Here is a 27,960-nt window from a genome sequence, read left to right on the forward strand (position 1 = left end):
TATAAAAAGTACAAAACAGACTTGTAGATTTCTAATATATTAATACAAAGTGCATGACTACATACAGTACATCCTACAGGCAAAGAGGTGGAGGGGAAAGAAGACTGTGGTTGAGGTCTAGTAATAAATAAATAAATACAGAAGTAGAGATGACCCATATTATAGTATATTCTACCACCAATACTGTAGCCAAAATGTACAAAAAAAGAGAGAGAACCATTTCAAAATAACTCAGGAAGAAGATGATAATGGCTGAGACTCTTGCAATGCCCCTTACAGGCTGCGGGAGAGCTGCCCCGACTCACTGTGCCGTCTGTGCATACGGTAGCTTGCAGTTTCTTCCAAAAGGAATATAAAATTTTAGGTTTAGATTAAAAACTATAAAACTACAGGGTGCCCATAAAAAGTGGCTCACTCCTTTATTATTATTTATACTACCCGATTTTTTAAATCCAGCTTTAAAAGTAAGCACTGAGTCATTTCATTCGAAGGCAGGTAACTGATCCCCCCTTGTCAGAAAAAGTGTGAACTGCTAATATATTCCAGGAACTTTGAGAAAAGAGGCAATGAGAGTACTTTGGTTTGGGTTCCAGTAGCAGGCTTTTAGCAAAGATTTTAGAACTGAAGGACCTCATGTTCAGAATGTGCGCTTAACATCTCCGGTGCTGAGAAAGCTTGACTAAAAGAAGCCAAACCAAAACCAACCCACTTAGCATTAACACACCTCTTTCTTGTATTAGAATTCTACTTTAACACAGTGGAAAAAAAAAAAAAAAGAACCCAAGCCCTAATAGATTAGAACAAGTCGAACACTCTACACAGAAAAAACCTTCACAAAGGTCAACTGAAGTAATCCAGAGCTAAAACTGAATCGGGTAGATTTGCAGTGACGTCACCAGTCATGTAGCACAAACTAAAGTCAGTTATTTACACACTCGGCGAGCCCACTAGGAAATGTGGCCTAAGAAGCATTAACTTTTGCTATTTGGATGCCATCCTAAAGGCGTGCACATCTCATTTTTCTGATAATTTGACATTTTTAAGACCATGTGTTCTCTGTCGTGTGGTGGAGCTTTGGTACTACTACTCATCTGAGACTGCTCACCCTGAAGGCTTGCCATCTCCCCACAAGCTCTGATTCTGCTGTAAAGGTTTCCTATAAGTTAAAATCTTCAACAAATATTGATACGAGGGAGGTGACACAGGATACAACATATACAGTCCAGTTACCTCTTTGTATACTCAGAAAATTACTCCTTCAAGGTATGTGCAGAGAGCTAGTCTGTCCTGCTCAATATTCAGTAGTATAGGTTTGAATCATCAGAACCTTGGCCAGACCGTAATATTTCAAAATTATTAACAACTACCTCTAGGGGCAAGTCCAGGTTACAGAGTTATGACAAATTTATTATCATGAAGGAAACTAAGTGTAGTCAGCCATCTTTAAAAATGCCCCAACCACTGATTCTCAATATAGAAAGACTAAAACTACAGACGTTTATCATACACCAAAATCCCACCTCAGTCCCCTGAAATTCCCCTAGTTTCATTCATTAGAAGGGGATTGAAAAGAAAAAGACTTAAAGAGCACTTTACAGCAGCATTCAGCTTTCCTATGAAATACTCAGCATCTTAAATATTATGTACATGTCGGTTTTTTTTCCTCTTATAGCTAGACACTGGCTTCATAGTTTGTGGAAGTGGTAAAGATGAAGGAAAAATAACCCATTCGGAACTATTCTAGAAACTGTCTTTTGGCAGAATAGCAGGTATCCTGGTTAAAAACAGGAGGGTCATTTTGTTGCTGTGGGGGGTTTCTCCCCCCCCTTAAAAGGTACATCATTTTCTGTTCCCCTTCTACGTAACCCCCAGTCACCACTCCTGAGTGGAGATGGGCAGGGGCTCTGGCCCCTGCTCCTCGGGCTTCTCGGCGGCTGCTTTCTTATTGCTGCAGCAAGGCTTGAACAGGTGCGTGTCGATGAGGACCTCCCCAAAACGGCCTTTGTAGATAATCCCACAACATATTTTCTGTCTAAAAGAAAAAACGGAGAGAACAAAATGTATTAATACGGCAGAAAAACAGGAATAAGGAAGGGAAAAGAAATCTAGCCAATGTAACAGCTAGTACACCTAGATCAAGAGGTCTACTCCCAGTCTCATCCCATTCCAAATGAAAAAGGTTCTTAGAACAAACAACAGCCGGCCAGGTTAAGGGAATGAGCCAGGTTCTCTTAAATCCCAGACTGAAATCTTATCAAACGTTAAGGGGAAAGAAGGCATTCTGAGAGACAGCAGTCAGTTTCAGAAGCTGCTGCCAAAGTTGTAAACTGTTTCCTCCAAAAATCACTAGCTCTTGAAGAAAAACAGCCACCATAAACAGGCTGATACAGCTGGTAGTTTTATTATAATCACTTAGTAGACATAAAATATGTAACATAAAAGCACGTGAAAATGACAAGACAAAACACCCATAAGCCACATACTCTAAGGAAAATGGTCACTTCCTGTCAAGCCCCCCTGCATGCCTGTCTCCAGTCCCACCCCACCCCACCTCATTCTTTCCTCCTCAGCTTTAGTTCTAGCACTCTTTTCTTCTTTTTATACTTCTTGGTTTTACCATGTGTGCGTCTCTGAACACATGGCTTAGTTATAAAATCAGATATACAGGGTGGGGCAAAAGGAAAATAATACAATAATTCATAATTAATAACACAAGAGTAAACTGCTTTGCAAACTCACAACTGGAAACCTACTTTTTCCTCACCCTATCAAGATCAGATTTTTTGCACAGTATTTACGGAATATAGAAATATGAAACCACACCGTATGCTGCCATTTTTTGCTCAGCATTAACTGAGATTCATACATGTTGTTGGATAAAGCATTATTTCATTGTAACTTAAGTACAGTATTCCACCATGGGGGTATGCCACAATTTGTCCGTTCTCTGTTGATGAGACAATTTTGGGGTCTTACAAACATGCTGTGCATGTCAGTGCATGTATCTAAAGGTTTTTTTCTAGTTTATGTTGTTGAGATATAGGAATAGGAACATGTTCAGCGAAACCCGAAAATGCCAATTATTTCTCAATGTGAACACCCTTCTATTCCTATTATGCTATAGGTTTTATTTTAAACCTTGAAGGAATGTCCAAATTTATCAAACACTACACCTTCAACATACCACGAAGATGACAGGCATGTTTTCTCCTCCTTTAGAAACTGTTGGTACAGCAAATTATGTCAGTTGATTTTCTAATGTTTAAACCAATCTCTATCCCTAGAATAATTGTTTTGACATCATAGTTATGTCAGCGTCACAGGGTACTAGGGGTCTATGCTATCTTCAATCTGTAGTCTGGAAAAGCTGGTGTAAGAGTAGAATCATTTGCTCCTGAAGTGTTTGGTAGAACTTGTCTATCTGAGCCTGGAATTTTCTTTCTTTCTTTTTTTTTTAAGATTTTATTTATTTATTTATCTAAATATCTATCTATCTATCTATCTTTAGAGGGGAAAGGAGAGAGGAAGAGAAACATCAATGTATGGTTGCCTTTTGTGCGTCCCCTGCTGGTAGTTAGCCTGCAAGGAACCGGCCTGCAACCCAGGCATGTGCCCTGACTGGGAATTGAACCGCGATCGCCTGGTTCGCAGGCCCGCACTCAATCTACTGAGCTATGCCAGCCAGGGCTGAGCCTGGAAGTTTTGGGGGGAAAACTTTTAACCAGTGAATCAACTTCTTTCTTATGAGACTAGTCAGGTTTTCTATTTGTTCTTGAGACAGTTTCAGTAAACTGTCTTTTTCTATTAATGTATGCACTTCACATAAATGTCCCAATTGACTGGCATGAAGTTGTTTATAATATCCTATCATCTTTCAAAATTTGGTTTTAGCTATGTAGCTAACTCTCCCTTTTCCTACCTACACTGTTTGTGTGTACCGTCTCTGATTCTTGGTCTGCTTTACCTCTAGTAACTTTTCTAGTCGGGTTTTTTTTTAGAATCAAATACTTAGCTTTACTGATCCTATCCACTGCATATTGGTTTTCTACTCTATTTATTTCTACTTGTTATCTTTAGGATTTCCTTGCTTTTATGTTTCCTTATATTGAGCTTCATTCACCTTTAAATTGGATATATCATCACTTCACTTACTTTTAGTCTTTCATTTACAAGCATTAGTGATCACTTTTTCTCTTTCCACCTCAGCAATGTCATAACACTTGTTTTGATTTGTATTTTTCAGTTATTTCTTCAGTTATGAAGATTTTCTAATTTATATTTTCTTCTTGGAACCATAGTCTTTTAAAATTTCAACTACATGTAGGTTTTCTATTGTTCTATTTTGCAATTATTAAATTATCTGCCCTTCCCTTCTGCTCTGGAGGTTTTGTACTTATTTTCATCAATTCTTTTTTAGCGGTTACACAGTTAAACAAGTTCTAAAGCTATGCAATGTGTTTATTCTGAACAATACGAGAGACATTTATGCACCTTCATTTCCATCACTTCTGTCACCTCAGCTATTGCTACTGCTGTCATGTAATTCCTTTTAAAAAAAATCCCACGGCTACTGTCATTTTAAGCAATTGGTGTTTGTGTAAATTTACCTAAATATTTGCTACTTTATTTTTACTTCCCAGAATCTCAATCTGGGACCTCTTTTTTCTGCTTGCTCTGCGGCAGAATGTTCATTATTGAGGGTCAACTTGGCAGCCACTCTTCACATTTTTTTTTGTAGTCAAAAAGTCTTAGGTCAAGGCCCTGGCTGGGTGGCTCAGCTGGTTGGAGCATTGTCCCAGTATGGCAAGGTTTTGAGTTCGATCCCTGGTCAGGACACAAACGTACAAGAATCAATCAATGAATGTATAAAATAAGTAGAACAACAAACTGATGTTTCTCTATCCCTCTCTCCACCCACTTCTTTTTCTAAAATCAACTAAAAATAAAAATAAACATCTTAGGTCCTCATTCACAAAATAAATTTTTGGGGAGTAGATAGGAAGGAAAGAGCAACAGGAGGAAGAATTGGGTCAACTGTAACTGAACAATAAAAAGAAAAGGCACTTTTGATATATATATATATAGAATGCTAGTGCGAGAGTTATTATCTCTTGGCCCATTGAAGAAAATAATCTATTATTTCCTGGCTTCCTTTACTCATGCAGAGAACTCAACTTTGTGTTTGTTGTTCCTTTGAAAATAATGTCTTTATCTGCTCACAGTTTAAAAGTCTATTTGTCTCCCATGTTCTATAGTTTCACTATATGTCTATAGGTAAATTTTCTTTTCTCTTAAGACAATTGGTTATTTACTTTTGTTAGTCTTCCTGAATTTGTGAACTAAAAAATCCTCAACCACTTTTTCTTTGACTATTTTTCTCTTTTCTAATCTACTCTCTTTTTGGCTTACAGAGTCCCACATAGTATTACTTAGTATTGACCTCTGTTTATTCCTCGTTAACTTGCCCGCTCAGCAATGTCATTTTTAATGAATTGAAAATATGTATTTCTAGCCATTTTACTTTTTTCAGAGACTGAGTTGGTCAGAATGCAACCTAAGTCTATTCAATTACAGAAAAATTTGTATGGGAGGGAGGTGGGGAACCCTGAGGGTGGGGTAGGCTGGGATGGGAGTAAAAGACAGAAAACTGTACTTCAACAATAATAAAAATAAATAATAAAAAATAAATAAATAAAAAGAAAAGCAGGAACTTTGAGGTTTAAAGAGCTAGTTTCCAACCCCAGAACACCTGTCTCTTAAGAGCAGTGTGACCACAGTGTCTTGACCTGAAAAGGAGGAAGCTTTAAAAACACTTAATAAAGCAATTAATAAGCTCAAAAAAAGTTCGTTTCCCCAACAAGACTTTTATTTTAAATTAGTTTCAATAGGAAACACACAAAATCCCAACCCTTAGCTCAATGCCTGCTTAGTCCACCCCCAACCATGTGTGTGCTAATAGCCATCTTGCCAAATGACCTTTACTTGCTGAAGAAGCGGGAAACTGTTGCCTGTAATTAAGAAGTTTGGTTGGTTAGAAAGTTTTTTCTATTGCTTTTACCTTTTCCAGTACGTGAGATCTAAAAAGGAGAACACAGGCGTTCTGTTAGAGCCCGAAGCCATCTCTGTGTCCGAGCCATCGTCTGACTGGTTACTATAGCAAGGAGACTGAGCGGGAGAGGCACTTGAGGTGGTACTGTGAGCATCAGAATCTGCAGAAAGGTAAGAGAAAAGTATACTTTCACTATATGCAATTGCAACCAAGCCTCAGCATAAAATACTGTGAATGAATTAGGGAAAACAAGGGGGGGAAACGGGAGAGAGGTGGGGAGGGCTGAGCAGGTGGGCTGGGACGGGAGTAAAAGGCAGAAAACTGTACTTGAACAATTAAAATTAAAAAAAAAAAAGAATTAGCCAAAAAAAAAGGTAAGCTTCCAAGATAAGAACAGACATATTTTCCCCTATTCCTTCTGTTTTAATAATTACAACTAAAAGCCTTGACTATTACATATAAAACAAACCTAAGACTCTGGAAGTAAGCAACAGTTAGAAAAGCTTGATACCCAAGGAAGGTCATGGGTATCATGAAGTATCATGAACTCGCAAAAACTAGTGAGTTCCCCAGTTTTATGAGTTTTCTTTTTACCTCATGAATAGCCAACCCAGAAACACTTATGGGTACAGATATTAAAAAGCAAAACAAAAAAACCCTGCTCTCTCTAGTCAAAGGCCCAGGAAAGGGGCAGGCTAGCAAGGCAGGAAATTAGACAATAACCACTTTACTCAGGCACACTACAGAGAAAACAGACCCCAGCCTCACCCACCCCAGCAAAGGCCAAGTGGGGGGGGTGGGGTCGGGTCTGGGTTTCCATCCTGATGAGAGTGTTATGAAGCACCCAACACCTCCACCAGGGCGGTGTCAGGGAACCCTATGGAAGAGTCAGGACTTCCACTGTGGCCCACCCAGGAATAGTCACCCCACCATGTGGGAGCCTTAATGCCACCTAGAAGCAACACAGAGCTCCTCCTGCCTCAGGTGTCAAAGTGGTGGAGAAATTGAGGACTAAGGTGGTGTCCCTCCCCAACATCTTATGCTGGAGGTGTGTCCAAAAAAAAAAAAAAAAACAGTTAAAACAGAAGAATTTAGGTAAGATCAAGAATCTCAAAACAAAAAGTGTCCAGGTTTCAATCAAAACATCCTATTATATCCAATACCTGGAAAACCTCAAACCGAATGAAAAAGTAAGGCGATATTAACACCCAATGACAGAGATGACAAAATTACCTGATGAAATCTTTAAAGTAGCTGTGACAAAGATGCTTCAACAAGCCATTGGGAACATACTGGAAATAAACGAAAACATGGCCTCAGCAAAGATGAGGTCTCAGTTAAAAAAAATAAAGAAGAAGCTATAAAGAAAAACCAAGTGGAACTGAAAATACACAATGAATGAAATAAAAAGCTCAGTGGACACACTCAAAGGCAGAATGGGGAGGACAGAGGAAGCAATCAGTGAACTGGAAGAACAAACAAAAATCACCCAACCTGAACAACACAGAGAAAACAAACGAACAGAGCCCTGGAGACCTGTGGGACTCAAACCAAAAGCCTACATTCACGTCAGTATGGTCCTGGAAGGAAAGGACAAAGAGGGCGGAGGTAAAAAACCACTCAAAGAAATATAATGACTGAAAACTCGCCAAATCTGGCAACAGACATCAACCTATAGATTGAAGAAGCTGAGCACACCCCAAACAGGATATCCCAAAGAAATCAAAGCCAAGACACGTAACTGCCCTTGTGAAAACGAACCACAAAGAAAAATGACCTTACAACAGATCCCAATTTAGTAACGAATGAAGGCAATGAATCAGATATACGTGAAATTGATTTAGTGTTCTTGCCCTCAGAAGACTTCATATAAATTCCCAAGGCAGAAAGCAACGGTCTCGGCCGACAGTCACTGTGCTGCAAGGCGTTCTGCTGCCGCTGCTCCACAGTCAGGGGCCGCGCCAACCCCGTGCCTCACCTCCAGCTAAAGACGATCGCCCTCCCACAACTGGGGAGAGCAATCCTGCAACTCGGAGAACTAATCAAATATTTAGTAACTATCCACGAGGCATCGAACGCTGTGTCATACCCTGCACGGAATGACACCGACTAAAGAAAACATCCTTGAACAGGGCTCACAAGTGTTCTGTGTTAACAAAAGTTTGCATAAAATAGCATAAAGTTGGGCATCTAAAACAAAGAAAAGCACCATTAGGGTTCTAACACAGTCACTAATTTCTAACATACAAATAGCTTACCGTCATAATAAAACAAAATCCTCAAGAACATCAGGCTTCAAGTTAAGAAGTCGGCTGAACTGCTCTCAGAGTTCACTTAGCTCTCCGCAGCTGAAGCAAACTCACTATCCCAGCAAGTGCTTCATATCTATGCCCCACTTGAGATTGCAGTTATTTGACCAATTTCTACCTATACAAATGGTAATTTCATAAGGTTTGCTCTGCTGAGATACTAGGATACAACTTAATCATATACAAACACAGTAAGAAAAACTCCCTTCTAGAATGTAGGTCTGGAAATTCTTCAAAGAACTGCAATTTTAAAATTCAAACCACAGGACTTGGAAAGGCACAGAGGAATAATTACGACAGCATGGCATGGAGTAGGTAGGTACGATGAACAGAACTATGCAAGTAGAACACACTATGCGCACAAAGACAACTAACAGCCCCCAAATATTCTTCTAAAACAGGACCGTCAGACCCTGGCTGGGTGGCTCAGTTGGTTACAGTGTCATCCTGATACACCAAAATTCCAGGTTCAGTCCTGGGTCAGGGCACATACAAGAATTAACCAGTGAATGCATAAATAAGTGTAATAGCAAACTGATGTTTCTCTTTCTCTCTCAAAAAGATCAGTAAATAAAAAATAAAATAAAGTAAGACCTAGAAAGACTTGCTAGGAATTTTCAACTTCATTCTACAGCAACCAGAAATCACTGCAGATTTTACAAAGAAGAATAAGGGGAAAAAAGCTAACATTTACATAGGAATTTGTTTCATTTTATTAAAAAAAAACCTTCTACTTGATTAACCCCATTTCTCTGATTAGGAAATTGTTGCTAAATCAATGTTAGGTGACACCAGGGTCACATATTTGTGTCAAGAACTGTAACTCAAATCCAGATTTTCAAGCTCTCCATCCAATCCTCTGGAAAGAATATCTGAGGAAGAGGAATGCAGGTCAGATACGGGCAGGACGCACAGAAGCAAATATATAACCAGAGGCAAGGAAACTATTTAGAGGGTGACGGATAAAAATTCAAATATCTCAAAACTGTTTGGTAAACTGCACACAGGTGCTAGCAATTCACAATGCACCTGGGAAAACCCTGTTTAAGTCTTAACCCCCAAAACACACACACCTGACCTTTTCAAAGGGACCTACTTTTCAGTCTCCAACTCGTCCACAACACAGCTTTATCATAAAAATCTAAAATTACACTGGACATATTCCCTAAGTAAGGAAAAACGTAGTCACTTACGACTGTCCCTGTAATTAAGAGGAGATAAGAATATATGTATGAATAATCAATTCCTCTAACCTTTAAGTGGTATCAGAAAATTACTATTTCCCAAATGTTTATTAAATCATCTAGTGAGAATGGAGAGTAGTGTTTCTTTTCCCCCCTTAGAGACAGATGGTAAATAAAGGAACATGTATCATTAAAACACACATATTTGATTTACCAAAATACTTTACTATAAATGTATTAAAATATTTTAGTCAGCCCTGGCTGGTGTGGCTCAGTGGATTGGGCGCGGGCCTGCGAACCAAAGGATCGTGGTTCGATTCCCAGTCAGGGCAACATGTCTGGGTTGCAGGCCAGTTCCCAGCAGGGGACGCACGAGAAGCAACCATACATTATTTCTCTCCCTCTCTCCTTCCCTTCCCCTCTAAAGATAAATAAATAAAACCTGAAAAAAATATTTTAGTCAAAGATTAAGTACAGGGTGGAGCAAAAGTAGTTTGCAGTTGTTCATATGGAAAATAATACAATAATCCATAAATAATAGTAGGAGAAACTACTTCACGTATTCATACCTGTACACCTACTTCTTCCCCACCCTGCACATCAGCAGAGTAACTGTGGACTGGTAACACCCACTTACGGGAGAGCACAGAGGGAGCAGCAGATCTGGAAACACTCATGCGTTTTGAGATACTGGTTATACTGCAGCAGACAACAGGATGGCGCAAAAGGAGCACAAGGCTCGAAAGTGAGACAAACAGGAAGTGAAATTCACCTCGACCACTTACTAAGTGACCTGGGAGAAGGTTAAAGCACCACTCAGTACTTGCAAGGCTAATCTCTAAAACAGAAATCATGGAGATAATTATGTAGGTAAAGTGCTGGGTAAATACAGCACAGTGGTCACAGGATGATAGTTATCCTTCCTTCCTCAGTCTACCTGATCAGCAAATTTAACTGCCTTTTTCCATTGCTCCAAAACAAGCATTGATTAATATTTTGTGTAACAGGGTCCTACAGATTAACCCATAGCTACAATTCTGGAAAAGCTCTGACAACAGAAGTTTATTCCTAGCCCAAGTGGCCACAATATCTGGCTTGATCTAAACTACAATTAGGGAGCCAAACCAGACTAGCCCATTTACAGTTTATTTATTCCACTTTATGAACACTATATGAATATATTCCACCTATGTGAGTACATTTTCACTGCAGAAATACTAATGTGTTTGATTAAATAGCACTCCCTCAGACTTCCCCATCTGGGGGTGGGGAGGGGGGTGATATAAATGCTACATAATAACATTATATGTACTGCATTTCCTTTTCAAAATCTTAAATCTAAATTCTCAAATACAAACATACCACTACAGGTGCCCTACCTGTAACAACTTCCTATAAGGGTTTATGAACCAGGTATTAATTTGTCATCCCATCACCCCCCCCCCCCAACACACCCTGCCCCCTACACTTCAAAGTCCTGAGGCTGGCTTTACTGCAACCCGTGGGTTATGATTTCTAAAGTTACTACCCTGGGGTTTGGTCTCAGATTGTCCACGAATTATTTATGTACCTTTCTGCACATCTCCAGGCCTCAATATCCTTATGTATAAAATATCGAGTAAACAAGATGGAAAAATGTATCTTCTAGAAAATTAAGATGCCGATAAAGAGATCAAAGCGGTCTCAGCACAACTGGAAGCAGCAGCTCGCTAGTGAAAGGACTTTCATGATACTGAAGTCAAGGACACTGTCGTACAATTTCATAGAAATGACATCTCTGCCAAGTCAGTGACCCCTTCCAACACTCTTTTGCCCCCAACACTCTTCTGTAATGAAATAAAAAGTGATCCATACATTGCGTATGCCACCCCGAGGCAAAAATGAAAACAAAACAACTAACTCTTCTTCAGTATTCAGGTTTCAGTAGCAAACTTACTGTGACGTTTAAATTCCTTCTGCAGTTTGCTGATCTGGTTGCTTTTTATCCTGTTTCCAGATAGAGTTTTCACTTTCTTTGGTTTCAGCGTAGTCTTCAGACTGGGTCCTGCCCTTGCATCTACCACCTGGAAAAAAACACTGAATATTTAATACCGTTTAAAAAATGACACCTCTGTATTTCTTTGGTTCACACCAAGGCCTATTGGAAGGAGCCCAGTTTGAGCACCAGTTTTCTACGCGAATGTATCTGAAAGGCCACGTGTACTTTGTTGGGATCACTATGTGGAGTTAATATACGGTGTATCTCTAGCCACTACGCCACACACCTGAAACTAACACAAAATACTGAATGAAAACTAATTGAAAAAATCAAAGAATAATTTATATAGTGGAGGTCTACTTGTTTTCTGTAGGGATGGTTTTTGTTTTGTTTGAAGTAGGTAATAGCAGGAGTCTGCTGGACAAAAACTTTAAAGAGATGTATATATGGTAAGAATGACCCAAGTAAGTTACGGAAAATCAAACCTCACAACACGTCTACAGAATGTTTTTGCAGTTACTTTACAAAAAGCTTTCATATACTTTTGATTTTATCTTCACAAAACAGTGAGGGGGCTATTTTTGTTACCCTAATTTTAGGGTAAAGGAAAACAAGAGGAATTAAATTATTTGCTCTATTTCGCTAAGCTAGTGAAACGGGCAGGGGTGCGTGGGGAGAAGGACAAGACGCAGATCAAGGTGCACAGACCTATCTGTGCTTTCAGCTCTGTTCACCCCACGCTCCTAGTCCCCCAGGGCGGTTGCAGGACGGCAATGGCATGCTCCCCCGGAGTCCAACACGCACACTGGTTCAGCCCCATAGAGTCCCGTTTCTCACGCATTAATTCACAATCCCTAGTTGCAGATTTCTACCCTTACATAGAAAGGTTGCCATTACCTTCAAAATCACAATTTTTATCTTCTCCAGATAAGGTATTAAAAAATCATTATTTATTGAATAAGTTAAAAGACCCACAGAAACATAGGTATCATAATAATGTAAGTTACCAAAAGACAGTGTAAAGTATGAGAAAAAAGGTAAAGAATAAATGACTACCAGCTTAAAGACAAATATATTATATAAATGTCAAAATCTTCTAAAAGTTAGCAAACAGAAGAATTAAGTAAGACTTAGTGTGGTGTTGGTAGTCAAAAATATTTTATGAAGAATTCTAGTGACATTATAAAGTGAAAGGTAAGAACACATTTATATACCAGTTTGATCCCAACTAGAACTAAACATGGAGAATAATGATACCTTTCATCTAATTGAATCATTACTATGTTATACTTTGTCTCATTCACACCTCTGAGACAGCAATTATCTTTACGTTCTATAAAGAAAAGTAACTTGCCCAATGTAGGTGATAAAGGCAGGATTCAAATCCAGCTCTGATTCAGAAACCTATCTGTTCATTAGTACCAACATGAGGTAGGGTAAACATCGCCTGAGAGATGAAAAAAGGATCCTCGTCTGATTAACTTTAGGAATTTCTGGGTTAACCCTAAAGCCGTGTGAAAAGTATACTGTGAATCTCTGAAATGGGGATGTTGGAACCAGCCTCAGGGAGATGCCATACACCAAAAGTTTTTTTTTTTGTCCAAACAGGACAAAATGTAAAGTGATTATATCTGGGCAGCAACTGTTTTCCTCTATTCTTTTCATCCTCGGGACATATTACTTCTTAAATTAGGGAGGAAACTCCTGTTACTGTAAATAGAGCAGAGGTATAACCGGGAGAGAGGACAGAGGCACTAACATGATTCCAGTTTTTTTTTGATCCCGCCGGCAATTTCTTCCATCTTTTCACAAGCAGGACACAGGCATTACAGATGTCTCCCGAACGAGTCTCATGCAACCTAATAAGAAAACAATCAAGCCTTTATTGGTCTCCTTTACATTAAAGAATTCCAGCAAGTACACTCCTTTTATAAAAAAATTATATCCATTTGTAGTTTGTAGACACTATTTCTAATCATTCTGGATGAGGCAGTTGCACTGTTTCTGTAGTATATGTCAGAAATATAATTAACTTCTAGATCCAATGAAACCAAAATTTTATAGACTGCAATTTGGTCATTTTAAAATAATGTTTTTAACATTTAACAAATAGTAAACTTTAGACCTAGAGGAGATCCTGGTCACCATGGTTTTAAACAATACTGTGCAATTAATCTTCCTTGAATTTCACAAGCAACAAAGTGCCACCCTTAAAAATAATGTGCAGTGATATTCTAGTTTCACAACAAACAAAACCAGAGGCACTATAATTTTAAAAAACTGATTGTATCTGCATAAGGAGAAAAAAACCTATAAGACTAGTCACCAAGCTGTTTTTAAATTACATCTGAGAAACTTACATTTACATTTGTCCTGTACTAAATACATCAGAAAATACTAATAATATTTATCATGTACACGATTAGAAATAAAGGCATTAAGAGGAAAACGTCATTTATAAATACAAAGTCCAGGATTAACAATAAATGAAAAACAAACATATATTTTAAAGATTTTATTTATTTATTTTTAGAGAGGGAAAGTGAAGGAGAAAGAGAGAGAAATATCAATGTGTGGTTGCCTCTTACATGCACCCCACTGGGGACCTGGCCCACAACCCAGGCATGTACTCTGACTGGGAATCAAACTGGTGACCCTTTGGTTCACAGGTCAGCACTCAATCCACTGAGCTACACCAGCCAGGGCTCAACAAATATCTTGATAAGAAAAACAAAGTGGTGAAATTAATTTCTAACATGGTTCAACATCAAGTATTTTATTTTACCCATGGACTTGTTGGAAAGTAAATTCTACTTCATTCACCAAAGGAATGTTGTCAAAAGATAACAAAAAACAAAAGTATAAAATAAATGCTAACATACCCTGAAAGGTTTCAGGGCAAAACATTGTCTTATTACTATCCTCAGCAGGTTCAGTTAAAATCCCAGAAAGGATAACTAGAGGATAACTATTATAAGAGAGAATAAGGGTAATTTTTTAAAAAATCTCTTTCCACATACTGAAGTTAACAGTAAAAGGGTTTGTTTGGTTACAACTTCAAAGGGTTTCACAATTAATTTGGTCGTTTCTTATGTGAAAAAAGGTGGGGTGTCAGTATCTTTGGTTGGCTTTAAGAGTAAGAGCCTAGATTAGAATGACAATCTAAGTGATATTTTAAATATTACCACACGGCTCCGATCACCTTAGTTGGGAATATTCCCACACAGTGTGACCTTTTCCACTCTAAGAATGGCACGAACATCAGATGCTCTTACCCGAAACAGCTCTGGAAGTCCTTTTCGTAGCGTTTACTGTCAGTGAATCGGGAGCTGGAGGACTTAGCTCTGCAAATACAGCAGCCTTCTATACTTCGGTACATCTTTGGCTTGTGAAAACCAAACATCTTTTCTTCTGGGCAGTAGTCTGTAAAAGCCAAGGGAATTGACAGGGCTTTGTTGAGGGCTATTAACAAGAAACCATTAAGAGAGCCAGAGAGCTCTCCGCTATACCCCACCCCCATCAACTTGGTATTACATGGCCAAGCCAGAGAGGGTGGCTCTCGGAGCAGACCCTCCAAGATCTTCCTCCCTTCTCGGCACTATCTCCTTCTACCTTCCTGGCAAACAATCATTCTAAAAATAGGGGATGGGAAGCAATTTTTAAAAATTAAGTTTTAAGTAGAAAATACAACCAACTCTCTCCACAATCCTATAAAATGATGGGATCATACACAATGAACAACAGGCTTTAAAATTTAAGCTAAGGCACCATCCTTTATTCTGCACCTTTGCATTCATGTGATTCCCCTGTGGGGAAGTTTTGACCATTTACCATGATCACAACTTGATACTAAGCATGCGAGTAATGCACCCACCCACACTACTTTTGCCCTATGGGAAATGAGAGGGGATTTCTTCTGTGATATATGGGAAGTTCTAAGCTGGCAAGTAGGCCCTGAATTGAAACTACTGAAAGGAGGATGTAAAAGTCACAAAAATCCAGGGCTAGAACTGAAGAATTTTAATGTCACAAGCTCAGGTTGCCCGACTACTTACTGGTCTGCCCCTCGGCTGTTACCGAGGTTTGGGGAGCTCTTTGACGAGGTGCTGTGCCTGAGAACAGTGGTCGTGGGAAGCAGACGTGCAAGAAATGTAGAGCGAGGTAAACCGCGACTGCGACGATCAGAAAATCTCGACATCACGCAACGAAGGAAGAAATGGCTCTGGGGCTAGATGCAGCAAAAACTGTAGCTAGCAGTACATATGCACCCAGAATACCTTAAAATACACACACCAAGGGCCAGCTTTACCAGAACGCCTGGACTATGAGAGGTGATGCAAGACAATGAGTACAGAAACTAAACCCCATGGACAAGTCCAGAGGGTGTGGGGGTGTGGATGAGACCAATCACAATCGATCACGAAAGCATCACAGGAAGCACCACATAGTGAGAGGAAAGGATGAATGCAAATTAGATCTGTGCCCCTAGTTTTAGGACTTAGGACCACAGATCACCACCCTCCTTTTCAAGTTCCTTCAGAAATACCCCGGAATATCGGCCTAAAACAGAATCTTCAGGATTTCTCTCTGAATAATCTCCTGCCTAACCCCATCCCATTAATCCTGGTTCACGTACCAGACCAAATACTTATGAAAGTGACTCAGAGAAATAACCAAACAGCCAGACTTTTTGTTTGCGCACATGTGTCAAATTGAGGGATTCTGAAATACAGAGGATATACAATTTGTCTTTAAGAAGGTATTTTATTAGCAATTAATTAGCGAAACACTGAAGCTTTCCTTCTAAACGGACTACTGGTCATCACGTGTTCATGCGTGGTTTTGTTGGTGAGAGACACGGGACGGGGCAGAAGGCCAGGGAGGCATCCAATTAAGTCTAAATAGTTACTTCAACTTAAAACATTCTTAGTTAATTGTTCTTCTTAGGTTAAATACTTGGGAATTTGATATTTGGGGGAGAAAAAACAAGGAAGGTGCTGTATCTGTAGTAGAAAAAGGTATATAGTGAGGCCTGTGAAACAAGGCGGATATTTTTCTTCAAACTAACAACAAACCTTCATGACAAATGAAAAGAAAACGCCTCCTGAAGAAAACCTTTCTGGGTTGGTTGCTTTGAAACAATGTCAAATGACAGGATCACAGAAACTTTTTAAAAAAGAAGTGCTCAGCCCTGGCTGGTATAGCTCAGTGGACTGAGCGTGGGCCTGCGAACCACACAATCGCGGTTCGATTCCCAGTCAGGGCACATGCCTGGGTTTCAGGCCAGTTCCCGGTTCCCAGCAGGGGCCGCATGAGAGGCAACCATACATTGATATTTCTCTCTCTCTCTCTCTCTCTCTCCTTCCCTTCCCCTCTAAGATAAATAAATAAAATCTTAAAAAAAAAAAAAGAAGTGCTCAGAAGGTATAAGTTATTGCTTTACTTTGTGTTTTATATTCCTGTTTTGAAGCAAAAACATAACATACCTCTTAGTAGTCCCTCCCACCAACCTGTGGGCTCTCTCCAAAGGCCCTCAACATCTCTGTTACCATCAAGAAGGTTAAAAGTCCACAATTCCTCTTACAGTTGCCAGTTTCATCAATAGCCCTCAGAAACTTCAGCCTCCTTTCTCAGCAAGGACAAAGGAAGTAGAGCAAAAAGGCCAGTTCATTCCATTAACACACAGACCAAATCCTATTACCAAAGACAGATTCCTACCAATACCCTCACAATCCCTGAGCCTCCCACAAGTAAACATGCTGTCAAAACCGCCCGGCATTCAGATCATCTCCAAGATATGAATTTCCTTCACTGAGGTGGGACTGGACCAAGAAGCCATAGTCTGTGCCAGTTATCAGGCCTGCAAGCTGTTAGGTTAAGGAATGCAAGGGCTACCCAGGCACTCTGGACTGAGGACATACTGAGACTTTCCTTTTCATCAGCTGCTACTGTGAATCCAATTTCTGGGCAGGGGGAATCTCCACAAAACTTACCCAACAGTTCCCCCTGGCAAGACAGTTCATTCTTGCGTTTGAAGAATATTTTTCTTAAGACATCAGGGAAACAAAAAACGGCTTGATGTCTTCTGACTGACGGTCCTCTTTGAAGCTCTGTGAGCTTATGTCTGTCCTGACAAAATTCTTCTGCCCAAACATCTGAGAGGGATCTAAATCCTAGGGTTCATCCCCTTCTAGGAAGTGCTAAACACAGTAATGTCACACAGGTGTCCTAATGCAACACACAAGCAGACATGAGCCTCTTAAAGGATGATCATTTAATAAACCCAGTAAACCTTTTCTGCACTTATTTCTGTACTTGAGAGACACCTGGGAATCTGCAGGAATACACAGGGGTTTCACTCTGGGCTTTGTTTACAGCAACCCCATTAAGCGGAGGTTGCTGTTTAACTATTCTGAGCTTTGGGGAGCCCAGAAATGAACTGAAAGAATTTTCACAAAATCTACAGAGGCACCATTGCTTTAAAACAAATAACAAAAAAACCTACCTGATCTCTGGAAGGAAACTAAAGACACAAAATGGCTGTGAAACCAAGTTACTTTGTATATTTAAAGAGAGAGAGAGAGAGCAAGAAGGTGGGCGTGGCACAACTTAATCACAAACTTCGTATTTCTGTTATTTCAACAAACCTGTGGTTCTTTAAAATACTCCTTTCCGAGTCCTGCGTTTGTGCAATATTAAATGATTTCTCCAGCACAATCTACTTTATTTATTCAAATGACACCATCAGCTATTAAAGCATTTGTGACTTTTGCATCCTTCATCACAGCACATCACTCAGCACCATCACGTTTTAAAAGAAGGACGCTGACACTTTCGGCTTCCTACCTGAACAGTTAGTTACATATGTGAACGGACCCCATACAACCTCACCTTTATGTGGGAGCTTGGGGAAAGCGGAAGAAAATTAAGCTTTGAGACAAAGCCAAAAATATCAAAACACTTAAAACGCTGATTAAAAACCGCCATTTGTCTTCTAAACCTAAGATAGTGGTGATGGTTGTAAAACTCTAAATACATTAACAGCCACTGAATTGTACTATTTTAGAGCAAATTTCGTGGTATGTGAATTATATCTCAATAAGCTTGTTCTCAAAAACAAAAATAGGGGAGAGCAGGGACAGGCGAAGGAGGAATAAATGGTGATGCAGAGAGACTTGACTTGGGTGGTGAACACAGAATACAGCGTGCAGATGACGTGTTGTGGAACTGTCCTCCTGAAACCTGTAAAATGTTGCAACTAGCGTCACTCTAATAAGTTCAACCAAAATAAATAAATAAATACAAAATAACAGTAGACTGGGCTGGGAATTCTTCTGTCTTTATTCATCTTTGTACCCTCAACATCTAGAATAGTGCCCGTCACTTAGTAGATACACTCAATAAACTTTTTTAAGAAGCTGTCATTTGCAGAGCACTTCATGTTTCACTGACATTTCTTTGGCTACAGTCAGTCAAATAGCCACAAAAGTTTACAATACTGTAATAGTTAAAGACAAATCAGCCACACTAAAATTACTGTTGTCTAATTTAGTTCACTCTTCCAAAACTAAAAAGATTACAGTTAATAGCTAAGTCAGCAAAACTCCTAAGAGAAATTAACTGATTATATGAACAAAGCACTATACAGACAACAAAAAGTGAATCTTTTAAATGTAACAATTAATTTGAAACCTTTTGATTGATTTGTTAAGGCTTCTACTTTAACACTGTAACTTCATATAAAGCTAATGATCAACTTCATGAAACAATGGGGAATGCAACCTTAGTGTTGGGACAAGGAAAAGGTGAGATAACCACTGTGTATCAAAGATACAAAAGAGTCTATTCGAAACTAATCTAATGAGATTACGAAGCCAAAGATCAGGCTCAGTGTCGTATCTTACATTTAATCCAACACACAAAATGTCAGTTTACTGAGTACAATGTAGCATAAATGGGAAAGAAAAGGAATCTGCACGGCAATAGCTAATACTGAAGAGACAGTATTCAAGGAAAGTCTCCTGATAAATAATTCTAAGCTTTAGGATGATCTCTTGTAAATTTTCAGCCCTTTAAAAGAATGCAGTATATTTACAACATTTGCAGGGAACTAGCCAAAATATTTTTGTCTGGTGCAATAAGCAAGTTGAAGAGTAGTTATACAGTACAGTTCCATAGCATGTTTTTAGAATGGGATCTAAAACAAACTGGCATTTTGAAACAGATTTTTAAAAACTAGTAACTACTGGTACAAAAATGAAGGGAGATTACTTTCACTTTACTCCTTCTATACTGGTTTTTTTTTTTTTTTTAATTCAAGAGCACCATGTCCCAAACCTTAAGTTACCATGACACAACCTTGACATAACTAAAGATGAATCTGAAAAAGCTTCAAGTTTCTCAGAGACACACAGATGGAGATACACATTGGGAAATACATCCCACAGGAGAGAGTACAGAATACAGGTAGGATCAGCATAGACATAGAGCAGAATGGGAAAGAAACTTCTGAGACAAGGAAAAGTTTTGTAAAGGGGGAAAGAGACAGTAGTGAAAACAAAAAAGACAAAAGGAACCAAGCAACCAAAGATAACTTTGAAGTGAAGGAGATTAATTTCTTTAGAGCTGATTCACTCCTTTAAATCACAAGGATGAAGGGAAAGGAAGAGAAACGTAAAAAAAAAAAAGTCTGATCTAAAGCCATGCACAACCTTCAGTTGCTGTAATTGCTCATGCTACCCTCCACACCATTTTAGTTGATGGTGTGCTGCCTTTAATCACATATACATACAAGATCCAGTAAATGCTAACAGTGTAACTAGAGCAACACTCTTCACAAAGAGTCAAACAGGACTGAGTGTTTTGTGTTCTCTGGCTGCTAGGCCACATGGCTGCGGTATTCCTCAACAGGGAGACATGGCTGGTTCATCAGCACTTAAGGAAAGCCATGAAGCAATTCAACACTCGTTCCCTTTTATTTGCTCCTAGATACCAGTGCACGTCCCAGCATCAAAGGTTCTGAATTTTTTAAATCACTTTTGAGGGACAAATTTAAGCTTGCCTGGAGAAAAATCAAGATGGAGGTGGTAGACCCCACTTCTTTCCAATAGCTTCTCCAAACATATACTTGGTCTTTGAGAAATTCTATGGTAAGAGTATTTATAACTGTGGCTGCCTATGGAATTCACACTTTGCAGAAAAGCCCAGAACTCATCCTAACAGTTAGGAAATGTAACTATTGTGAATCTGGTGAAAAGAACATGGTAATTACTTAAGTTGGAGTCTATTTCTGCTTTTGTCTTTGTAACTGAATAGGAAGTCACTTCTAAGTGTATTTGCCTCTCTGTAAGAGTAAGGTGAAGTCTCACTTCTACTTTCCAGGGATGCTGTGAAGCAAGAGTATGGAAATATCAGTTCTATGTATACCACTTATTTTCTTGAATGTGAGACTTGCACATTACAGAAATCCAAATGCTATCCCAGGGCATGTACAACAAATTAAACTTAAGGCAGAACCATGATTTCCAAAGGTTTTCTTTTAAGGTAAGCTCTATAGGAAAAGAAAAACTTAGCCTTTTCAGGGAGACTTAAGGTTATGAAACTGGACCATACTCCTTCCTGTGAAGCAGTTCTTCCATTATCAAGATTGACAAAAACATAAAGAAAGGGGGTATGGTAGTACACACCTAGTCTAAGCTCTCTGATTTTTCCATTCCCATACTCTTCTGAATAGTACCTGTAAAGCACCAACACAAGGACTGGGTCCTGTCCTTTAAATGCCCTGAATTCACTACATAACCTTGTCTTCCAGACATGCTCCTCCTGTGTCCACCCATGTTGGTTATCATCCATACAGGTTACACAAAAAATCTGGAAGTCAGCTGGACTCTCCCTTCTCATCCCGAGCAGGGTCCCCACCATATCCATTATGACGTCCTTGGAGATTGTGTGTCTTCCTGCACTTCTCTGTTTTCACGTCCCTTCCCTCCCCGCCTGTTTGTCCCTCCCCATGGTGCTTGAACTCCCATCAGGGTCTCATAACTGACTTCTCTGCATCCTTCAAACAGGTGGTATCTTTCTTCAAGTTCAAATATTAATCATCTCCTCCAAGGTACCAACACTGGCTTCAAGATAATATCTAAAATCCTTGGCAAGAAATTCAAAGCTTTGCAGGATCTGGTCCTGCCTTCCAGCTGCTCCCAACCTGGAATTCTGATATTCCAAGAGTGTCAAACCAACTTTAATAACTGGTAACACATCTCAGGCTGTTACTTCTGTCTGAGATGGTTTCTCCTCCATCCCCCTTAACCGGGGGAATTCTTTTAGAATTATTTCTTTTTTACAAAACCTTTCCATTCCTTAACTACAGCACCCAACACAGGATTTCACATAGTTAGTTAACTATATTATGTCCTCTGCTCAGTGGTAAACTGTAGCAGGGCAGGAACTAAGTCTTATGTTACAGCCAGTTGCTGACTGTATAGAGTACACAGAAACAGGTGAAATTTGCTAATTACCCCTAGAGTGGCACAGCCAAAACAGACCTGAACAATATATTTAAGAACATGGAATAAGAAAATGTGTCCACAAGAAAGATGTGTATTTAAAAATTGACGTCTTGAATAGTCATTTTTCTTCAACATTTAGTCTACAGACTTTTCATAGAAAAAAATTTCTGAGGCTTACAGATTTCTAGGAAATGTAAACCGAATCAATTACTTTACTTACAGAAGATGAGTATTAAACAATTCAATGCTTTCACAACAACTGGTAAAAAATATTTTTTGCTTATTTCAAACAGGCATACGGGGAGGAAGGGGAGGTTGAGAAGATAGTGGGAGAAATGAATCTCAAAATTAGAGCTATTTAAAGTCAGCATATATTAGCATCAACCAAATTAAAACATTAAGCCAAATCAAACTTAACTGCTGAATACAAGTTAGCAATAAACTGTTTTAGTTCAACTGCAACTTTTGTACTTGAATGTGTAACAGTAAATGTACCTGTGACTTCTGCGTTTCTGGTGCAAAAAAAACAAAAAACAAAACAAAACAAACCACCTCCCTCCCCAGAAAACAAACTCCCTTCTTTTGGACTAGACTCCAGATTATTTCCATAATACAGAAGAAAACCTTAGCTGCAGTTTGAATCAGAGGAAAAACAACAGAACCAAAAGACAACAAATGTTCTCAATTTATAATCCCTAAGTCAAAACAAAGTGTGGGAAATCCAGGACACTCTTGTGGATAAGAGAAATCAGGAAAATCTAAAATGGCATTTTTCTGGATTCCCACAAGACTTTTTGATGTAAAATGGTGGAATCAGAACTGGCTAGGGAACCCAGAGCTGACTGCAGTGTCTTCACAGAACCAGTTACTAAAGGTGGGGGAGGGGCCAAAGACACTCATTCTTTCCACTGTTCGTTTACTGAGTCCAGCAAGATAACTGTCTGCACCCTCAGTCTTGTCTTCATAAAATTCTACTTCCCAAAGTTGTAACAGCAACAGCCAATGATCACCAAGCACATAATTTGCTTAATTATTTACAACCCTATGAACTAGGCATTATTGCTACTTTGCAGATGAGATAACACCACCACAAAATGACTTATTCAGGGCAATCGGGGCTTTGGAATTTAGGTATTTTTAACCCCAGTCTTCCGAACAACTAACCTAGTTCCTCAACAAACGTGTTGCCTTCCTTCTCAGCCAATTATATTCCTAGTTTCTGTTAACGGAAAAAATGTATTGTTAAAGCAACCTACTAGGTGTGTGACACAGTAAATTAGTGTCCTCACAACAGCTTAAGAAGTTCATTTACATTTCAAAAAAAGCTTAAACTGTCCCCAATAAAACATTTATTTTACATTAAAAAATCATTCTCAAATTGCTTTTCTGACACAAACCTGCCTGAATTTAAGCCCCATGAGCCAGGTTTTCACAGGGTCTGATTCGACTCTAGGGGAAAAAATGACCATCCAGGTTCCATATCTGCAGAATGAAGGGTTCTGTGCAACAGTCCTGAACACACGTGTGGCTCAGTGGTTGGGCGTCCTCCAGCAAAGCAAGATCACGGGTTCCATTCCCAGTCAGGCCACATGCCTGGGTTGCTGGGTTGCTGGGTTGCTGGGCTCCTGTCCGACCACAGGTGAGGCAATCAACTGAGGTTTGTCTCTCACATGATGTTTCCCTCCCTCCCTCCCCTTGTCTAAAAAGAAATAAAGTCCTAAAAAACCACAACTGTGCAACAGCAGCCTTGAGGCTCTAGAACATACTACACCAACTGAACTTTTCATCTCCAACCTCCTGCAAAATTAAGGCAAAAAGGGAAGGCAGCAGAGACCTTGTCTGAGTGACTTTCCCACTCAACTCGTTCACCTCAATACACCAAATCTCCACTGAGCATATCATCTGATATTCAAAACACCTGCTATTTACTAGTTTTTATTATGATCTACATAGTGTATTTGAAATCTCAGGATATTGAAATTCTAGCCAGAGCTTGCTTATAAAATACTAATTAAGAAAAAATAAACAAAGAATATCACAGTGTATTTGCAAAGCACTTCATATTAATTTTAAACACATGACCGAGAGAAATAACTGCCCAAAGGAAGCCATAAAGTTATTAAATACAAAGTTTTTCATTTCCTTGACATACCCTTCAGAAATGTACTGTTACTGATATTGTTTGCCTTAACGTATTTGTAATTTAGTTAACCAAAACTTGGGAGAAATGTGTTATTAAATTTAACAACAAAACAATGAAAATCAGAGAACGAATTTCAATTTGTACATTTTTGTGTGTGGGCGTGGCACATTAGGATATCTTCCGGTAATGACCACCTTAAGATTCTTACCATTACACGTGACCTAAATGCAGAAACCAGTAAAGAAGCAACAGACATGTACTGCTTATCACACGTCTAGACTGCAGGCAAACCCCAAATACCAAAGAAGCATCCATGTGTCAAACCAGCATAATTTTTGAGCTATGCCTGGGGCCACATACCCACAAAAAAAGTCAGCTTGAAAAGAAAACCTAAGAGGGGTAACCAGAAGGTCAACCCCAATTCACAGTAACTAGGAAGAAGCTCGCAAGGAGAGAACAGAGCTAGCCATTACCCTGCAGTCATTCCACTGAGCAGTTTCCTCCCCAGCCCCCACAGAAAATCTCCAAGGCCCAGCTCCTTGTTTGCACGCTTCTTCAAGGTCATCCTAAGATAACGCAGTGAACAATCGACAAACATTGAGCCAAGCATACCTTTAGGGCCAAGGAATATCCCCCCTTCCCCAAATCATTATATCAATGTTTTAAATGCCATTATAATTTCTCCAACTTCACCAGAAACAAACTCCCATAATTTCATTTAGATTGAGCAACTAATAAATAAATGTGTTCGGTTTTGCAACATAAATTATTAAAAGGGTTTTCAAGTCTGGAGAATTCCAGTTCAAAACAGGTGCTTGTTGACAAGGTCAAATTCATTTTTCTTTAATTATTAAAAGAAAAGGGAGAAAACTTTTCTCAACCTTCCTTAGGACCTGAGGCGTGGGGTGTGAAGGTTCGCTGGGGTAAAACTGCCTTGCACAGGGTCCATGTTTGGCTAAACAGTAATTCCTAACTTAGCAATAGGAACCTTAGAGGGAAAAATTAAAAACAAAGAAACCTACGTGGATCAGTTACCAGAACAAACTCTGCACAGCCTACCACCCAAAGAAACCAGCCCCCACCCCCCAACGCAACCAAAACAAACCGCGCCCCTCCCGGTTCCCCCTGCCACCGCAAACACACAAAGAAAACAGGCGCACGCACAGTTCGGACACAGCCCTCACTTCCCTTTGTAGGACGACCGGGAACCCCTAAACTTCCCCACGGTGCTTTTTCGCCTGTCGTCGGGGCTGGGTCCCCCAATGTGCGGGCCGAGGCTCAACCGAGGTGTGGGGGAGCTCGCCGCACTCTCCGGTTTCTCCGAAAGCAGCAAAATGCCTCCCCCGCCCTCCCACCACAATCGGGTGCCCCCCTCGGGCCCCGCGTGTCCCCAAACTGCGCCTCCCCCTTGGGCATCCAGGGACCACCAGGAAAGAGGCACCAAGGCAGCGAACGGAGATGCTCCCCGGCGAGTCTGCCGGTAAATAAAACGACTCGGGCCGGGAAGAAAGTTCCCGCGGAGAACCGCGGGCCGGGGCGAGGGCAGCGGGAGGTGAACGGCGCCCCTCCTCCCTCACCTGCGCCGGAACAACGGGCCCCGCGCCCGCCCAGCCCGGCGCCTCCCGCAGGCCGCGCCTCCCGCAAGCTGCGCTGCTGGGGCTTGTTCCTCCTCATGGCTTTGCCCTGACGTAATTCAAACATGGCAACAGTTCGACTTCAAAGGCGAAGGCACAGACCTCCCAGACGCAGCTCCGGGCCGCGGGGAGCGGGCCGGGAGCTCGGGGCCACGCTCGCCCAGCCCGTCCGCCGGCGCCGCCCGGGGCGCCGGGGCGAAGGCGCCGGGCCCCGGAGATGCCGCCCCGCCCGCCCGCCCGCAGCGCGGAAGCCCGCCGCCTCCCCGCGCACCAGCACCGCACCTCTCCCAAGTAGCTCCGCCAAAGTTTCCCCGCGAGGGGCTGACGGACAAAAGCCCCTCCCGAAGTCGCCCGAACTTCGGGGGCCGGGCCCGCGCGGGCCTCCGCCCGCGGCCGCCCCGAGTGCCAGCGGGGCCCGCACGGGCACATGGAGCTCTTTGTTTTCTGTCCAGCCCGGCGCTGCCTCCGCGCAGCATCGGGATGTCGGCTGCTTCCCAGCGGCCAGACGCCGGACGACCACCCCGGGGAGGCTCCGGGGCCCGCGCCCCCGAGTACCGAGCCCCGTCCTCCCGCCCTCCCCTCGGCTGCAGGCCCATTTCACGAAAGTTTTGTCCTGTCCTTGAAGAGAAACGCCCGGATCCCCCGCCCCGCACCGGCCGAGAGTTGGCTACTTTCACTCTGCTTTTTAAACTGGCAGGACGCCATCATCGGCAAATCACATTGTCCTGCCGGGGGGCCGGACACGACAGCGACCGCATCTCGCTGCTGACCTGGGGCTGGACACTCCGGCGAAAACCAGGTCGCAGCCCCAAGCACGTGGTCTGTCACGCTCGGCACAAAAAGCAGTGCCCTCCGGAGTTCTCTCATCCCCCGGGCGCAGGCGACGCGGCTGCCTCCATCCTCCAGCCCATAAGCTCCGACTGGCCATCTTATGCCAGGCAGGGCCGCCCGAGAAAGCCCTCGCCGTGGCGCCCACAGCTACGCTACAGGTGAACAGACTGCGAACTAAAGTTGAGGCTGCACAGACACCTCCAACACCCGCGCGGCTTGGGCGCGGTCCGCAGGGGAAGAGGCGTGTGGGAGCCGGGGCTGCTTCCGAGCGGCCGCGTGTTGCTCTCATTGTCGCGTCCGCATCCCTCCGGAGTTCGGCGAACAACGCCGCGCCGCGTGCACTCCGCCACCCCGGCGCCGACCCAAAGGCCGATTTAAAACCCCTCGCGCCCGCCAGTTCGCAACTACACGGCAACTTAGTTTTGCAGCGAATGGCGTTTCTGGTGCACCTTTCTCAAAACACGCGCAGGGGGCTGCGGGTGAACTAAAGCCACGAGGTTCGACCTCGGCTCCCGACCACTCCCGGGCGCGCGCCCACACGGTGCACCGACCCGGGGCCCCTCCGCAATTGCCAGCGAGTCGTTTTCCTCTCGGGCCTTTCAGCCACTGGGCTCCTTTTCGCCCGAGAACGCTGCGGCTGACAAAAGTCATTGTCACCTTCAACGTGGATCCCTCAACTCCAGTGACTCCGCACTCATTTCCAGGCTCCACTCACTCTCCCCACCCCAAGACTTTCGTTTTGCCTAAAATCCCCTCCCCAATTAAAAAAGATACACTAAACGTGTGCATACAAAAGAATCTCGGGTCTGAAGATCACGAAAACAGCGCTCCCCGCAATGCCATCTCCAAGACAAAACTTCCAGTGTGTGTGTGGGTGTGTGTGCACGGAAAGGCTGGGGGAGGTGGGTAAGGTGAAATGAGGTGGGGGGGAAAAGCGACTCTGAAATCAAAGCTTAGAGAGATAGTTTTGCATCAGAGTAATGGTTAGTCACTCACCTTCCAAACACAGCCGTTCCACGCGCAATAACGTTCCCGAGGTGAGGAGTGCACGCCAGGCCAACACCCCCCCTCCAATCGCTCGCTCCTTCTCAACTGCCTTGTCTAGAAAGATTGTCTCCTGCAGTTCTGCAGTTGCTACCGCTGGCCGGGAAGGTGTAGATTCCGCTTTCCCTCTGCGCACGCGCGGCTCCCGGTACAAAATTCTCCTGAATCGAACTCATTTGCATGCGGGCGCGCGCGCGTCGAGGGCGGGGAGGAGAGAAGGCCCAGCGGCCGCGCGCGCTCCCGGGGCCTCTATTGTCCTTTTAAGGGGAGAAGCGCCGCG

General features: G+C 41.8%; 1 protein-coding gene across 5 annotated transcripts; it reads right to left on the reverse strand.

Annotated features, from left to right (window-relative positions):
- On the reverse strand, positions 1 to 27,821 carry SINHCAF (SIN3-HDAC complex associated factor). Of its 5 annotated transcripts, none has more exons than XM_037033558.1 (6): positions 27,633 to 27,821; positions 14,796 to 14,943; positions 13,280 to 13,379; positions 11,479 to 11,605; positions 6,059 to 6,209; positions 1 to 2,032 (listed from the first exon to the last, which is right to left on the reverse strand). In XM_037033558.1, the coding sequence occupies exons 2-6, from the start codon at positions 14,921 to 14,923 to the stop codon at positions 1,873 to 1,875; spliced, it is 666 nt and encodes a 221-aa protein (XP_036889453.1). In that variant the 5' UTR covers positions 14,924 to 14,943; positions 27,633 to 27,821; the 3' UTR covers positions 1 to 1,872. The 5 variants fall into 5 exon arrangements, with proteins under 5 accessions (XP_036889453.1, XP_036889365.1, XP_036889194.1 ...); XM_037033470.1 differs by lacking the exon at positions 27,633 to 27,821 and adding an exon at positions 26,088 to 26,193; XM_037033299.1 differs by lacking the exon at positions 27,633 to 27,821 and adding an exon at positions 25,749 to 25,770.
- Between the last annotated feature and the right edge of the window lie 139 nt (positions 27,822 to 27,960).

This window comes from Sturnira hondurensis, unplaced genomic scaffold (genome assembly GCF_014824575.4).
Source record: "Sturnira hondurensis isolate 20B ecotype Veracruz unplaced genomic scaffold, ASM1482457v3 Scaffold0000362, whole genome shotgun sequence".
NCBI lineage: Eukaryota > Metazoa > Chordata > Mammalia > Chiroptera > Phyllostomidae > Sturnira > Sturnira hondurensis.

What these genes read in the sequence shown, in the direction of transcription:
- SINHCAF (XM_037033558.1), bottom strand. Translation starts at nt 14,923, where the DNA reads ATGTTTGGTTTTCACAAGCCAAAGATGTACCGAAGTATAGAAGGCTGC. An exon ending in GACTTCCAGAGCTGTTTCGG is followed by an intron (nt 13,380 to 14,795) that starts GTAAGAGCATCT and finishes TTTTCTTATTAG; the next exon opens with GTTGCATGAGACTCGTTCGG. An exon ending in CAAAAAAAAACTGGAATCAT is followed by an intron (nt 11,606 to 13,279) that starts GTTAGTGCCTCT and finishes GTTTTTTTCCAG; the next exon opens with GTGGTAGATGCAAGGGCAGG.